The 15559-nt window shown below is 42.7% G+C and overlaps 1 protein-coding gene across 6 annotated transcripts in view; it reads right to left on the reverse strand.

Annotated features, from left to right (window-relative positions):
* LOC133482272 (contactin-3-like) overlaps positions 1 to 15559 on the reverse strand; it is a 156380-nt gene that overhangs the window by 26977 nt on the left and 113844 nt on the right. For all 6 annotated transcript variants that reach the window (XR_009789744.1, XR_009789745.1, XM_061782263.1 and 3 more), the window contains 3 exons: positions 14917 to 15086; positions 11463 to 11580; positions 452 to 610 (listed from right to left, as the gene is read on the reverse strand). Coding sequence is in view for 4 of the 6 variants with exons in the window: in XM_061782263.1 (XP_061638247.1) it covers positions 452 to 610; positions 11463 to 11580; positions 14917 to 15086 (447 nt within the window). In the remaining 2 variants the exon portion in view is untranslated. The remainder of the gene's footprint in view (positions 1 to 451; positions 611 to 11462; positions 11581 to 14916; positions 15087 to 15559) is intronic.

The following is a 15559-nucleotide window of genomic DNA, read 5'->3' on the forward strand; positions in this document are numbered from 1 at the left end:
TCATTCTTAACACACCCCACACCACAGGATAATTGCTCACAATAATCTTAAAGAAACATTTGACAATTGGTGCTTTGCTGACTTTGATTGCAAGGGAGGGGAAAATGCTCAAATTTGGCTCGATTGTCAGTTTGTCTGTTAGCGAAGCATGTAGGGTCCATTTTGAACACCGATTGCCAAATACAGCTCCTTGTATAATAAAAGGTTAACCTGAAGAAGATGAGAACTTTGGTTTGACTGACAGAGGTGTAAAGTGGTTCTGGTGAGCCCCACTGACCACCATATCGATAAAGCAAGGCACCACACCCTCCCCCCTACAGAGCCTTCTCTTGTGCAGCTGACCTCTAACTCTGCCCTCTTCGCACATGGCAGTTGAATCTCCCTACGGAGGGCCACGAGATTTCTGAGAAGGTGTGCAATTAGATGAACGTTTCTTTGAAGGGTTACCTACCAGTGTTAACCCTTTGCCAGCCCACAGTGAAAAGCGTCCTCGTCTGAATGATATAATTGATGAGGGGGCTCCCATTGTCCCGTCCGGGGCTCCACACCAGCTGGGCTGTGCTGTCTGTCACCTCCTCCACTGTCACAGACTCTGGTGGACTGGGCGGGCCTGGCTCCATCACAAGGACACACAGTGAGAGGTACGCACATGCGCAGCAACAGGCAATACTACACAACATGGGTTTGCATGCATGCGCTGCACTCACACAGCTCCAAGGAATGTGTTGGCATGAATAAAATATTTCTCCCGGTGATTGTCAGAAAGCCTTAACTCCTTTAAATCGATATTAGCGAGGGGAAATATTTCTTAAGTTTCGAGTTCGAAGAGAGGTGATGCCCTTCACAAGGAATTAAAATTTAATTCACAATTTATCCCCCAATATTCACTCAAGCTGCAATCCTTCCCTTTCATGGTCCTCCTGGTAATTGATCGATGAAACAGCAGACGCAAGTAGATGCCGGGAGTCACATAAAAAAAATGTAAGTTAAAGATGAAAAAGGGCCTCATAGTTGAGAAGGATCAGCATTTAATCATTTATTTCTATTACTCCTCCTTTTGAGAAGTGTTTCATCCTCATCTACTGTTTCCTGTTCTAATGAAGGTGTCAGCTCATCAGAAATAATAGACCACTAGAGCGCTATGAGGTGCACCGCAGAATAACAACACCTCAAGCCCCAGTTTACAGACTAAAGTGGCTCTTAAACAGAGGCAAATTATATACTCTAATTATTAAACGGGTTAAATCTTTTTTTAACAAGTAAACAATAGATGTTGTGGTATACTGAAGTTGTATACTAAACCTGCAACCTCAATTATGTATTTCAATATTAACCTTGTGTTTTCCACCCTGCTGACATACATTTAAAACAGAGAGAAATTGATCACAGTAAAACTAATTCTTAATAAGCTTTTAAGAAAAATAAAAATGTATGCCCTCGCTCATAAATAATAATGAAGAATCAAAGACAATCAACACTAAATTCTCCATTCTCTAAATTAGATTTTGTTAGATGTAGCAAGAGCGAGCTGTCACTATTTCAAATAATGTGTTCTTAATAAGGGCATATTTCCTAGACCTTTTATGAATACAAATAAGTCTTAGGGCCCGGTGGTTAGCACATCTGCCTCACAGTTCTGAGGACCGGGGTTAGAATCCCGGCCTCGCCTGTGCAGAGTTTGCATGTTCACCCCACATCCCAAAAATCATGCATGGTAGGTTGATTGAAGACTCTAAATTACCCGTAGGTGTGAATGTGTGCACGAATGGTTGTTTGTTTATATGTGCCCTGCGATTGGCTGGCGACCGGTTCAGGGTGAACCCCGCCTCTCACCCGAAGATACCTGGGATAGGCTGCAGCATGCCCGTGACCCTCGTGAGGATAGAGCGGTACAGAAAATGGATGGATGGATAAGTCTTCGGGAAAACGTGGCAGAATTGAGAATACCTGTTACAACATGCGGCACAGTGGGCGACTGGTTATCACATCTGCCTCACAGTTCTGGGGACAGGGGTTCAAATCCCGGCCCCGCCTGTGTGGAGTTTGCATGTGCTCCCCGTGCCTAGGTGGGTTTTCTCCTGGCATTCCGGTTTCCTCCCACATCCCAAAAACATGCATGGTTGGTTGATTGAGGACTCTAAATTGCCCATAGGTGTGAATGTGAGTGCGGATGGTTGTTTGTTTCTATGTGCCCTGCGATTGGCTGGCGACCGGTTCAGGGTGTACCCCGCCTCCCGCCCGGAGATAGCTGGGATAGGGTACAGCAGCCCGTGACCTTAGTGAGGATAAGCAGTAAAGAAAATGGATGGATGGATGTTACAAGATGGGTGAAATGATCAAATTATCAACATATATTCTGGATGAGGACAATGACAACCATTTTAAAACTCACAAGGTATTGCCTTTAAACACTGACTTTCCTGAGGACAAACGCGTAGTGTCTGTGAAGTACTCACTGGAGTGGTATCAAAAACATTCCAATGGTAAGGCTAAGTATAATTAGTAGTGGGTCAAGAGGGAGCAATGATCATTCTGGAGTGCCAAGAGAAAAGATAATTGACCTTCAGTGCCATGAGAAGATTGCAAAAATGTACCTAATGCTGTGTTCAATTAAAATTAATAAATTGTTCACGACCCAGCCAGCCCCCTACTGGTCACATTCCCAGTTTAATATACACTTTATGATCAAAAGTATTGAGATACATCTTTCAATAATTAATTAATCAATCATTCAGGCGTGGGGATTTAGGATAATTTACGATATTGTGACCTCACAAATGATCTTCTTGATAAATGGGATCAAATTCCCCCAGAAACACCGCCAACAAGAACAAGAAAGTCTTCCCAGAAGAATGGCAGCCGTTGTAGCTGATAAAGGGCGCATGGAATTTTGCAATGATGCAATGGCCAGGTGTCACTATATTTATGTCCATGTAGTGTACCTCAAGTCTTGGTGACACTACATGCCTAGCCTGTGCTCCCCTTCACAACTCACACAACATCCATCCATCCATTTTCTGAGACGCTTCTCCTCACTAGGGTCGCGGGCGTGCTGGAGCCTATCCCAGCTGTCATCGGGCAGGAGGCGGGATAAACCCTGAACTGGTTGCCAGCCAATCGCAGGGCACATTTAAACAAACAACCATTCGCACTCACAGTCACACCTACGGGCAATTTAGAGTCTCCAATTTATGCATGTTTTTGGGATGTGGGAGGAAACCGGAGTGCCCGGAGAAAACCCACGCAGGCACGGGGAGAACATGCAAACTCCACACTGTCGGGGTCGGGGATTGAACCCGGGTCCTCAGAACTGTGAGGCTGACGCTCTAACCAGTCATCCACCGTGCCGACTCACACAACAATAAAAACTATTTTCCCCAGCACCAAAACCTCTGTGGAAAAAAAACCAACCACAAACATCTAAATTACAGTACAGTAAACCCACGCTACATCGTGGTTCACTTATTGTGGATTCAGTGCATCGCAGATTTTTCATTATTTTTTTTTTTAAGAGACAGACATCTCTGATACAGTTTGCTTTATTGGCTATATGATTTTAATGTAACATAAGGTCAATTGGGCTCTTATTCTTAGCAGAAAAGTAAACTTTACTGAGTAATCCCAACTCATACATTTGGTAACTCACCAAAAAGCCATTGTTTAAAACCCAAACCACACAAAGAGTTTTATGAAATGAATTCAAAAATACAAACCTTAGCCCTAAAATAGCTAATGCACACTTATAACATTATTGACAGGAACAAATGCAAGTAAAGAGCAAGGTTTAGCTTGATTTTCTCCAACTACTGTACAGTAGTTAAAAACAAGTTTTCAGACCACCTTAAAATTTTCACTCTTTTTTATATTGCAGCCATTTGCTAAAATCATTTAAGTTCTTTTTTTCCACATTAATGTACACACAGTACCCCATATTGACAGGAAAAAAACGGAATATTTTTTTTTTTTGCAGATTTATTAAAAAAGAAAAACTGAATTATCACGCAGCCATAAGTATTCAGACCCTTTGCTCAGTATTTAGTAGAAGCACCCTTTTGAGCTAATACAGCCATGCTCAATTGGGTTGAAGTCAGGGCTCTGGCTGGGCCATTCAAAAACAGTCACGGAGTTGTTCTGAAGCCACTGCTTCGGTATTTTAGCTGTGTGCTTAGGGTCATCGTCTTTTTTGAAGGTGAAACTTCGGCCCAGTCTGAGGTTCTGAGCACTCTGGATAAGATTTTTTTTCCAGGATATCCATGTAACAGCCAGCATTAATCTTTTCTTCAATTGCAACCAGTCTCCCTGTCCCTGCAGCTGAAAAACACCCCCAGAGCATGATGCTGCCACCACCATGCTTCACTGTTGGGACTGTATTGGACAGGTGATGAGCAGTGCCTGGTTTTCTCCACAGATGCCACTTAGAATTAAGGCCAACAATTTCTATCTTGGTCTCATCAGATCAGAGAATCTTATTTCTCACCATCTTGGAGTCCTTCAGGTGTTTTTTTTTTTTTTTTTAGCAAACTGTATGCGGGCTTTCATGTGTCTTGCACTGAGGAGAGGCTTCCGTCCTGCCACTCTGAAATAAACCCCCAACTGGTGGAGGGCTACAGTGATGGTTGCCTTTCTAGAACTTTCTCCCATCTCCCGACTGCATCTCTGGAGCTCAGCCATAGTGATCTTTGGGTTCTTGTTTACCTCTCTCACCAAGGCTCTTCTCCCCCAATTGGTCAGTTCGGATGGCCAGCTCTAGGAAGTTTTCTGATGGTCCCAAACGTCTTCCATTTCAGGATTATGGAGGCCACTGTGCTCTTAGGAACCTTAAGTGCAGCAGAATTTTTTTTGTAACCTTGGCCAGATCTGTGCCTTGCCACAACTTTGTCTCTGAGCTCTTCAGGCAGTTCCTTTGACTTCATGATTCTCATTTGCTCTGACATGCACTGTGAGCTATAAGGTCTTATATAGACAGGGGTGTGGCTTTCCTGTCCAATCAGTATAATCAAACACAGCTGGACTCCAATGAAGGTGTAGAACCACCTCTAGGATGATCAGAAGAAATGGACAGCACCCGAGTTAAATATATGAGTGTCACAGCAAAGGGTCTGAATACTTATGGCTGTGTGATATTTCAGTTTTTCTGTTTAAATAAATCAGCAAAAGTTTCAACAATTATGTTTTCTTCTGTCACTATGGGGTGCTGTGTGTACATTAATGAGGAAAAAAAATGAACTTAAATGATTTTAATAAATGGCTGCAATATAACAAAGAGTGAAAAATTTAAGGGGTCTGAAATCTTTCCGTACCCACTGTATCTCACATGAATTACAGCTAGCAACCCAGAATTATGTTCAATCGCTAATTTAATATGCTGAAAAATTGCTGATTAGGATGTCATGATACAGACATGATAGAGAGTGATACACATTGTTGCAAGCCTCATAAACAAAAATAATCACATAATGTACCGTTGTTTTGGACTCTGACATTAAAACAACAGCTAGAGCACCCCTTAAATTATGTTAACTCACTAATTTAATATGCTGATTATTATTATTATTATTTATTAGGGTTTCATTGATTTAAAATGGTAAATACGGTGGCGGCTGTGAGACTCCTCGTCACTCGCTCAAGCCAAACATTCATATATCATTGCACTCTCTCATATTAACACATCTATAGCACCCCAAAATCTTCAAGGTAGTCAGAAATTACTGTGAGCCCTCGGTTTAAGACTGTACCAATTACAATGTTTCGAGGTTACCAATGGCACACGAACTAGTTTTGCACAGTGCCGTAAAAATACATGACCCCATAGCACAAGAAGGCCCACTCTGTTATGCCATACTTTGGCATGCTTTTCAGTGGATTATTTTATATTGATTAAGTGTTTTCATTCATTCATCTTCCATATCGCTTATCCTCACAAGGGTCGCGGGCGTGCTGGAGCCTAGCCCAGCTATCTTTAGGCGAGAGGCGGGGTACACCCTGAACTGGTCGCCAGCCAATCGCAGGGCACATATAAATAAACAACCATTCACACCCACATTCACACCTTCGGGCAATTTTGAGTCTTCAATTAACCTACCATGCATGTTTTTGGGATGTGGGAGGAAACCGGAGTACCCGGACAAAACCCACGCAGGCATGGGGAGACCATGCAAACTCCACACAGGTGAGGCCGGATTTGAACCCGGGTCCTCAGAACTGTTGAGGCAGATTTGCTAACCAGTCGTCCATAGCGCCGCCCTATTAGGTGTTTTTCAAACAAATATTTACTGTAATTATGACTTTAATGTTACTGTTTACTGTAGATTAGTGATAGAATGCACCAGATTCCGATTTACATATATATTTTGGTTATGTCGCTGCCATAGGACTTCAGTGTAAACTGAAGACCGCTCGTCCGGTGAAGCGAATCCCAGGTCGGACTTGCATTTTATTTGGAAAAGATAACAGTTTTAATTAAATTTTATGCGGGTCCAACTTTATTATTTTGGGTAAAGGACTTTCCTAAACAGAAAAAAATCAGTGACAAGATTTAAGTGAAATACTATGGCCATATTTTGTGCGATTTCAATATTCATTTTTACTATATTCATTGTACATTGTTGTCATGTTCATCTTCAGTTTCTTAATAAGATGGTCTGAAAAGCAGCGCTTTTGTCATTTTTCTTATTGTTATCATTATTATTGGCCACAGGTTTAAAGGTAGCAAGGTTTCCACACAGCCTATCAGCTGGCAGTGTACTGGAAAGGAATATCTGAAATGACACATCGCTTGGTTACCACTAGCTTCACGGTTTGCTGCCTAACCTTTGAAGCCGTTTGATGCGTGTGGAATGACACATCGGTGACAGCTGCCATCAGCAGGATGTTCTGTATAAATAATGCAGAGTCACAGGCAGGATTCACTTCACTTGAGATGCATTTCATTGTTTCCATTAAGAATGAGCCTTATTTCTACTTAGTCCTCAGCTATTACAGCTATTTGACTCCAAGATGTTCAACATATCTTCCAACTGAATCAAGAATCTGACAAACATACTGTACACTCACTGGCCGCTTTGTACAGTACGACATTTTTTTTTGTAGATACTAAAAATGTCTCTCAGTATGATGCTGTACAACTTTACACCATTGCAAACTACATCCGCAATAATCAACATGTTTGTATTACTGTATATATACAGTAAGTACAAACATAATTATGTCTGTAACTGTCATTTATGAAGGCAGATTTTTTCATATGCAGTCATACACTCGAAAAGGTGGTACAACTGCGAATCCAACAAAAATGTCCAGGTTGTGGGAATTGCCCTCAGTGAGCATATAAAGCATTAACTTAAGCACAGAAGGGTAGACATAATGACAAAACCAAAAACATATGACAATGACTTTTGAATTTCAAATGGTCCATGCAATGTTGGTCAAAACATTTATTGCCTATCTACCTCAATACAAAACAAAGGTATAACTAATTAACTACCAGAGTTGCTTGTGTATAATGCACTCTCAAGTATAACGCACACCACAAAAATCAACCTCAAAAATCAGGAAAAACCTTCTACCTACTGTATGTATAATGCGCACCATCGATTTGCTGTTATCCATATGCTGAAAACATGAAGTATTACCATGAACAATGATGGCTCTTGAAGTGAATTAACTATGGACATTGCAGTATTTTAGTCCAATATTTAGTATTCAGTCCTCGACAGCCTGTCTTCTGGCTGCCCTCACGCTCCTCTTCAAAATATGTTTTTCTCATCCAGTCACATATGCCGAGAAGTTAATACAATAGACCCTTGTTCGTTTCCTTTGTTTTTGTTTTTTTTATCGTGTCTCTTTGACAATCAAGTCAGCGATCATGTCAGCGAGGGTAAGCTGAGCAGAGCCACATCGTGGCATAGGACAATTCTAACGTCACATTCATCTAATGGATTCAAATATTTGAATGAATACACACAGTATTATTATTTCAATGCCATAATAATAATAGTCGCTAACTTACAATTACACTTGTAAGAAGTTTGCAATTAGGCCTGTCACGATAATTACTATATCGACTTATTGTTCAAATAAAATGGGACAGGATAGTTTGTCCGGACTCGATAAATTGTCATTGTTGTGGTGAGCCAGCGTGTGGATCACACAGTGAGCCGACAGTGTTGGACGGCTGTAGCATTTGCCGCAAGTGGGCTCATGGAACGCCAGCAGACCAGTACACTCTTGCCGGTGTTGGCTCCGTCCAATACTCCGCACTCCACAGCCTTGCTCCATATGCAGCGCATAGATTCAAACAACAGAGACACTTCAGGGAAAGTTAACTGTTGTGTTCACTGCGTTAGTAAGTTAAGGAGCTAACCAGCTCGCTCCACCGTGGCAATGCTCCGAGTTGTTGTGTGTGTTAGTCCCCAATTAACACACACTGGAAAGTTAACTGTTCATTATGTTTGCTAGCCTGTGAGCTATTGAGCTCGCAAGCTAAGGCGCTAAACAGCTCGTTCCACCGCAGCGAAGTCATAAAATGTCAGCGCCTCTCTGAGTTGTGTGTGTTAGTCCCCAATTAATACAAACACAGGAACGTTAACTGTTTATTAAGCATAACCTCAGTCGCACACGGTATTCAGCCAGTAGTGGACTACAGTATATTTGATATTATATATATATAGGTGAAGGGCTCGTCTTCAGTGGACCAACCACAAAGCCGTTGGGTTTACATGGAGAGTTTTTTGTCATTCTGATTGAAATCATTCCGATTGAAGATCTCTGGTCATCTGTTTACGTGACGTGATCTATTCCGATCAGGTGAATACATGTGCACTACATTTAATCAGAACAGCAGTGTGACATGTGCACTTTGTCGTGAACGTCACGTCATTTATCAAGATGGCGGTCAGTCATCTGTTCTGCACAGTAGTTGTGATTGTTTTTGTTTATTTAAAAAAATGCTTGATTAAAACAACTTAGAAGTAGTTAAAATCAATATCTCTGTCGCATACATAGCCGCCATATTTATGCAGTGCGTAAACAATGACATCGCCGCACATTTACGTCGAGACGAAGCATGCGCAGACAGAGCTTTTCCCTGCTCAAGTCGAATGACGGTATAAATGGCAAAAATTAACTTCTGATCCGTTTGGCAAAAGGAATATTCCAACCCTGTGAAACCGAATGAAATTCCATTCGGATTCGGTCTGTTTATTCCAATGGAGGTGTTTATATGGAGCATTTTCTTTCATTTTGGGCTTCTAAACTGATTGTACTCGGAATAGAAGATCAGAGGCATTAAAAAAACAACAATATTATCGTTTATGATGATAGATTTTGGGACAATATATTGTCTTTAGGCGGCACGGTGGCCGACTGGTTAGCACATCTGCCTCCCAGTTCTGAGGACCCAGATTCAAATCCGGCCTTGCCTGTGTGGAGTTTGCATGTTCTCCCCATGCCTGCGTGGGTTTTCTCCGGGTACTCCGGTTTCCTCCCACATCCCAAAAACATGCGTGGTAGGTTAATTGAAGACTCTAACTTGCACGTAGGTGTGAATGTGAGTCCAAATGGTTGTTTGTTTATATGTGCCCCGCAAATGGCTGGCGACCAGTTCAGGGTGTACCCCGCCTCTCGCCCGAAGATAGCTGGGATAGGCTCCAGAAAAAGTAACTTAGTTACGTTACTGATTACTTGATCTTAAAAGTAACTTAGTTACTTTACTGATTACCTGATTTAAAAAAATAACTAAGTTAGAAAAAAGTTACTTTTTAGTTACTTTCAGCAGCTGCCAAGTGGCAGGAATATCACTTATCCACAGTACAAAAAAAGCATTAGCTTAACCCTACCCATTACTTGGTAATGTATGCCATACAAGTTACAGAATGATGTCATCAACATGAACTAAAAACTTAAATATTAGTGTAGTTGAAGCCAGATTAACTCAGAAATTTAGTGCAGACTTGACATGCCAACACAGTACAGTAAGTACCTAAACGTAAACAACCACATCATTCTCAGTACACTTCTCTAAAGACTCTGAACTGATAGATAGATAGATTCAGTCCACTTCTCTAAAGACTCTTAACTGATAGATAAATGCCGATTGTGGTCCATGAAGGCAACTGTGTGTGCGTGTGCATGCGTTTCTGTGTACTACGTGACGTCAGCCGTGCAGCGCGCTCAACCAGCTCACATTGCAGACTCCCGACAAAGTTGAAAGCTCTCACCTTTCATTGTAAGTATGATTTAAGCTAAGTATTGTAAGTCCTTCAGTGAGTCAGTTCTTACCCTCCATGACCGATTTAGGACCGCGCACTTCAGTATGAATAATTAACCCACAATGCATTGCGCGATTAACACGCCAGTAAAGCTGTATTCTTAATGTGTAAATAAAAAAGTCACAACACTCAAATACACTTTTTACTAGAGAAAATAAAAATAGTGTGGCGACAGTGTAATCGTGCATTTCTTTGCACTTTTATGGTACTGCACCTTCACTGTGCATTGTGTAATAAACAGTCACTTCCCAATCGTGTTCTTCTATTTGTTGAAAAAAAGAGTGGTCTTGGTTAAATGCTTCTGCACAGCTGGACTGCTCTTTGTTCGAATCACCAGCTACAAATTCATACATGGTGAGAGACATTGATGACGCAAAAGTAGCTTTTGTTGGTTTGAAGACGTAACAGTAATCTAATTACTTTCCTGGGAAAAGTAACGTGTTACTTTGCTCGTTACTCAAAATGGCGGTATTTTGGAGTTTGTAACGCGATACTGGCTTCACTGCCCGCAAGTGCATGCTTCTAACCTTTTTTCATGCTGAGCATCCTCTGTCCACTTGTTTGGCATTTAACACATTTGTGTAGTGTCAATTTGAGCCGCAATTTGGCACACTGATCCAATCGAGAAGCTGAGTTCCTCTCACCCAGCTGCCATAAAAATCAGCTGTTAAATAAGAAATGTCTTTACAGCCCGATGAAGGTCATGACAAATGGTGCCCTTATAGTCATGCATGCAGAATATTGACCATAATAGAGGAAAGATAGCTGACATTAAAACAAGCCGTTGTATTTGATGTAATCAAGCGAGAAAAAAAAGTACAAACAAAAACACATAAAACTTGGGGAGTAATCTTGATGACAATGTGGGCAATTTAGCCTCCCTCCATTCAGCAGCTGAAACCAAACCTATTTGAGGTTAACAGCCTGAGGGAACAATACGTACCCAGAGGGAAGCATGCATGGATAATAATGTCTCCTCTCAGATAAATTGTGCTTTATCTTTTTGCCGCAAAGCAGTTTGCCAACACGGAAGACACACAGTAAATAGTGCTTTTTGATCAATTTGTGGCTTTCACACACTTTAAAAGTTAGGGTGCGATTTTAAATGTTTGCCTTCCAGAGCTTACAAAACGACCCTGCGCTCTAAGCCCCATTTTAATTAGCGCATCCAGAGCAGTGGAGACGTTCTCTTACCTTTCACGATCAATACGGCCACGGCTGAGAGGCTTTCCACATCCGTGTCCACCACACAGATGTATTTTCCCGTGTGGTTTAGCTGAATATTCCTGATCATCAGATCTCCTGAAGTTCTCTTGCAAGGACAAAAGAAAGTTTTATGTTACATGAAAGATTACAGAGTGTGACAGCTTACTAAGGGGGGGAGCGGGGCAAGTTTAAGGTGTAGTAAATAAAGGGGAAAAGAAGAAAAAATGTTTTTGCAGAGGCTGCAGATCTTTTACTTTACAGGCCTGTTTTGAAGAGATAACACAAATTTTACAGTACTTAACATAGCCCAACATGATTCAGAAATTTTGATTTGGATAATCCGTGTCTTCTGGGTGGAAAGAAAGACATTTTATCACAGTTTTTCTTTTACATTTTAAAATGTAGCGGCACGGTGGCCGACTGGTTAGAGCATCTGCCTCACAGTTCAATCCCGGCCCCGCCTGTTTGGAGTTTGGATGTTCTCCCCATGCCTGCGTGGGTTTTCTCTGGGCACTCCGGTTTCCTCCCACATCCCAAAAACACGCATGGTAGGTTAATTGACGACTCTTAATTGCCCCGAGGTGTGAATGTGAGTGCGAGTGGTTGTTTGTTTGTATGTGCCCTGCGATTGGCTGGCAACCAGTTCAGGGTGTACCCCGCCTCCTGCCCGATGATAGCTGGGATAGGCTCCAGCACGCCCGCGACCCTAGTGAGGAGAAGCGGCTCAGAAAATGGATGGATTGATGGATTTTAAAATGTATTCATCCTGACAATTTTGTGGAAAGGCAATATTTTGCAGCACTATAAAGGATCCTGGTAACTTGGAGTATAATCCAGATGAAGGATTGTTGGCACCAAGGCTGCATTTCGCCAGCCGATACCCATCAACTGCGTCAGGAGTCCCAAAGGCCAAAAAGGCCCGATAAGACTCCTTCTTCAGCTTGACGGCATCCCTCACCGCTGGTATCCACCAACGTGTTCGGGGATTGCCCCCACGACAGGCCACAGCTCCAGCCGGCTGCCTTGGCAAAGGAGGCATGGAACATGGTCCACTCGGACTCAATATCCTCATCCTCCCCCGGAACGTGGGTGAAGTTCTGCCGGAGGTGGGAGTTGAAACTCCTTCTGACAGGGGATTCTGCCAGACGTTCACAGCAGACCCTCACAATATGTTTGGGCCTGCCAGGTCGGACCGACATCTCCCCCTACCATTGGAGCCAACACACCACCATTTGGTGATCAGTTGACAGCTCCGTCCCGCTCTTCACCCAAGTGTCCAAGATATGCGGTCGGAAGTCCGATGACACGACCACAAAATCGGTCATCGAACTGCGGCCTAGGGTGTCCTGGTGCCAAGTGCTCCTATGGAAACACTTATGCTTAAACATGCTGTTCGTTATGGACAATCCATGATGAGCACAAAAGTCCAATAACAGAACACTGCTTGGGTTCTGATTGGGGGGGGGGGGGGCGTTCCTCCCAATCACGCACTTCCATGTCTCATTGTCATTGCCCAAGTCCTTCAGGAGAACGACCCCCTCCAAGGACTCCAAAAAGGGTGGTAGCATAGGCACAAACAGTTAGGACCTGTCCCTCCACCCGAAGGCGGAGGAAGGCTACCCTCTCGTCCACTGGGATGAACCCCAATGTAAAGGAATTTGCCTGGGGCAATAAGTATACCCACACCTGCTTGGCGCCTCTCACAGTGGGCAACTCCAGAGTGGAAGAGAGTCCAAACCCTCTTGAAAGGACTGGTACCAGAGCCCAAGCTGTGTGTGGAGGTGAGCCCTAATATATTATTCGTAACTTCTCGACCTCACACACCAGCTCGGGCTCCTTTGCTGCCAGAGAGGTGACGTTCCACGTCCGTAGAACCAGCTTCTATAGCCGGGGATCGGATCGTCAAGGTCCCTGCCTTCGGTCACCGCCGAGCTCACACTGCGCTTGGCCCCTCCTACAGGTGGTGAGCCCATGGGAAGGGGGACCTACGTTACCCTTTCGAGCTGTGCTTGGCCGGGCCCCAAGGGTGTAGGCCCGGCCACCAGGCGCTTGCCTTCAAACCCCACCTCCAGGCCTGGCTCCAGAGGGACTCTTGTCCGGGCAAGGTAAAACGTCCTTCAATATTTGTATACATCATAGGGGTCTTTTGAGCCGTGCTTTGTCTGGTCCCTCACTTAGGACCCGTTTGCCATGGGTGACCCTGCCAGAGGCATAAAGCCCCAGACAACAGCTCCTAGGATCATTGGGAAAGAGAATCCCCTCCACCACGATAAGGTGACATATCTCAAGGAGGGGAGGTAACAAACCATTTGGGCAAAATGTAAAGGATAGTGAAAAAACTGTAGCCTTTAAAAATATTTTGTTAACACAGGTATATTTAAGTTTAGTTTAGTTTAGTACTTTTCAGCCAAGGGTTACCCAGTCATCAAATAAAAACCTAATTTTGGCTTTAACTGAGTTTAAATGATGTTGCACTGGTCAATTGAGAGCTCAGGCAGATCACAAAACAGGGTGGGCATTTTCTAATCAGACAGAATCTTGTGGTATAGATGAAAAAGATTCACATTATAGATTTGTAATTGTGTAAGAAATTACAATTTTCTGTTGAACAATGTCGCTACTTTGCCCCTTTTCAAGTTGCACATTCATTCCCACAACCTTCAAAGAGCAGTTGCAAGCAGTTGGACTTTTATGTTTGAACTATCATAGGTTTGCTGGATTATACAGAGAAGTGAAAAAAACGAGATAATAAAATTGTGAGGACAAATGGTAAATTAGTGGGAAATTGTTCTCTTGGCATTGGCAGGGAAAATGTGGAAGTTGTGCCAACATAGTTTAATTATGGAAATTAGATTCCTTGAAGCAGCAAAGTTAAGTTGATAATCTCTCTGAGCTGGGGACATTCAAGCATTTCTGGGGAAGGGAGTCTCTTTTCAGATCACACACACACACGCACACACGTACACACACACACAAGCATGCACACACTGATAATGATTAATCTCGAAACGTGTGAGGGTGTTCTGAAAATGTACTGTCATTTGGGGCTTTGCCATGCTTTCATTCTTTTTAAAGACACCTTTAATTATGTGTATCCGCTTTCTTTTACGTGCAACAGACAATGTCAAAGTAACATTTGAAAGAAAAAGAGCAGGCAATCTAGTGAGAAATAAATGAACACGAGCAACAAAAGGTGCATCTTGACAGCGCAAGCGACACAAATCCGAGTAAAATTAAGAGCAAGAGTAAAATTGAATCTCAGGGTCGCCCCATTCCACAGCCAATAGGTTTCATTCAAGCAGAAATGAGTAGCATCGCACAAGCTGCACTCGCTCATCAAGAACTATCTCAATGTCAAGCTTTCTCTTCAAAGAAAGGGTGGAAAAGACGTGCCAACTGCATTCACGCATTCTGAAGAGGAAGACGGCCGAAGGTCACTTACCCCGCCCACCAGCTCAAAGTGACCGTTGTCAATGGCAATGAGCTGTCCGTTAAAGGCCCATGAAAAGGAAACGTCCAGGACCGGATCGCTGGTCACCTGACAGGGTAACACGATGCTCTCGCCTACGATGATTTCCATGTCAACTGGGCTCTGGGTGAATCTGGTTGGATCTAGGACAAAAACAACAACAACAACAACAACATATTTTTCAATTATGGACAGCTCGTCTCACAAAGAAAGATTGGGGGTTGGGTACCTTTTAACCATATCACCCTTAACCTTAGAACAGAGGTTATGGACACATTGTAGTTAGGGTTGCTCACAGGGGTCCGGTTACAGCAGTGAAAACCATATAAATATATATCAACTCTAAGGGGTGTCGTGGAATGCCAAAAATCACGACTCGGTACATGCCTTGGTTTTAAGTTCACATTTCAGTTTACATTTGGTATATTAGCGGAACAAAATGCAAAAGAAATTGCTTAAGTTTTGTCACCACAGGCTCAATGACTCAATGACTTTTGACAATGAAATGAAACATATCTTGTCCCTTACCTAATACAGACCCTTTCCAAAAAAATGTAATATCATAGAAAAGTTTATTTATTTCCATAATTCCATTCAAAAAGTTAAACTTTCATAA

The sequence above is a fragment of the Phyllopteryx taeniolatus genome, chromosome 1 (assembly GCF_024500385.1).
Source record: "Phyllopteryx taeniolatus isolate TA_2022b chromosome 1, UOR_Ptae_1.2, whole genome shotgun sequence".
NCBI classification, from domain to species: domain Eukaryota; kingdom Metazoa; phylum Chordata; class Actinopteri; order Syngnathiformes; family Syngnathidae; genus Phyllopteryx; species Phyllopteryx taeniolatus.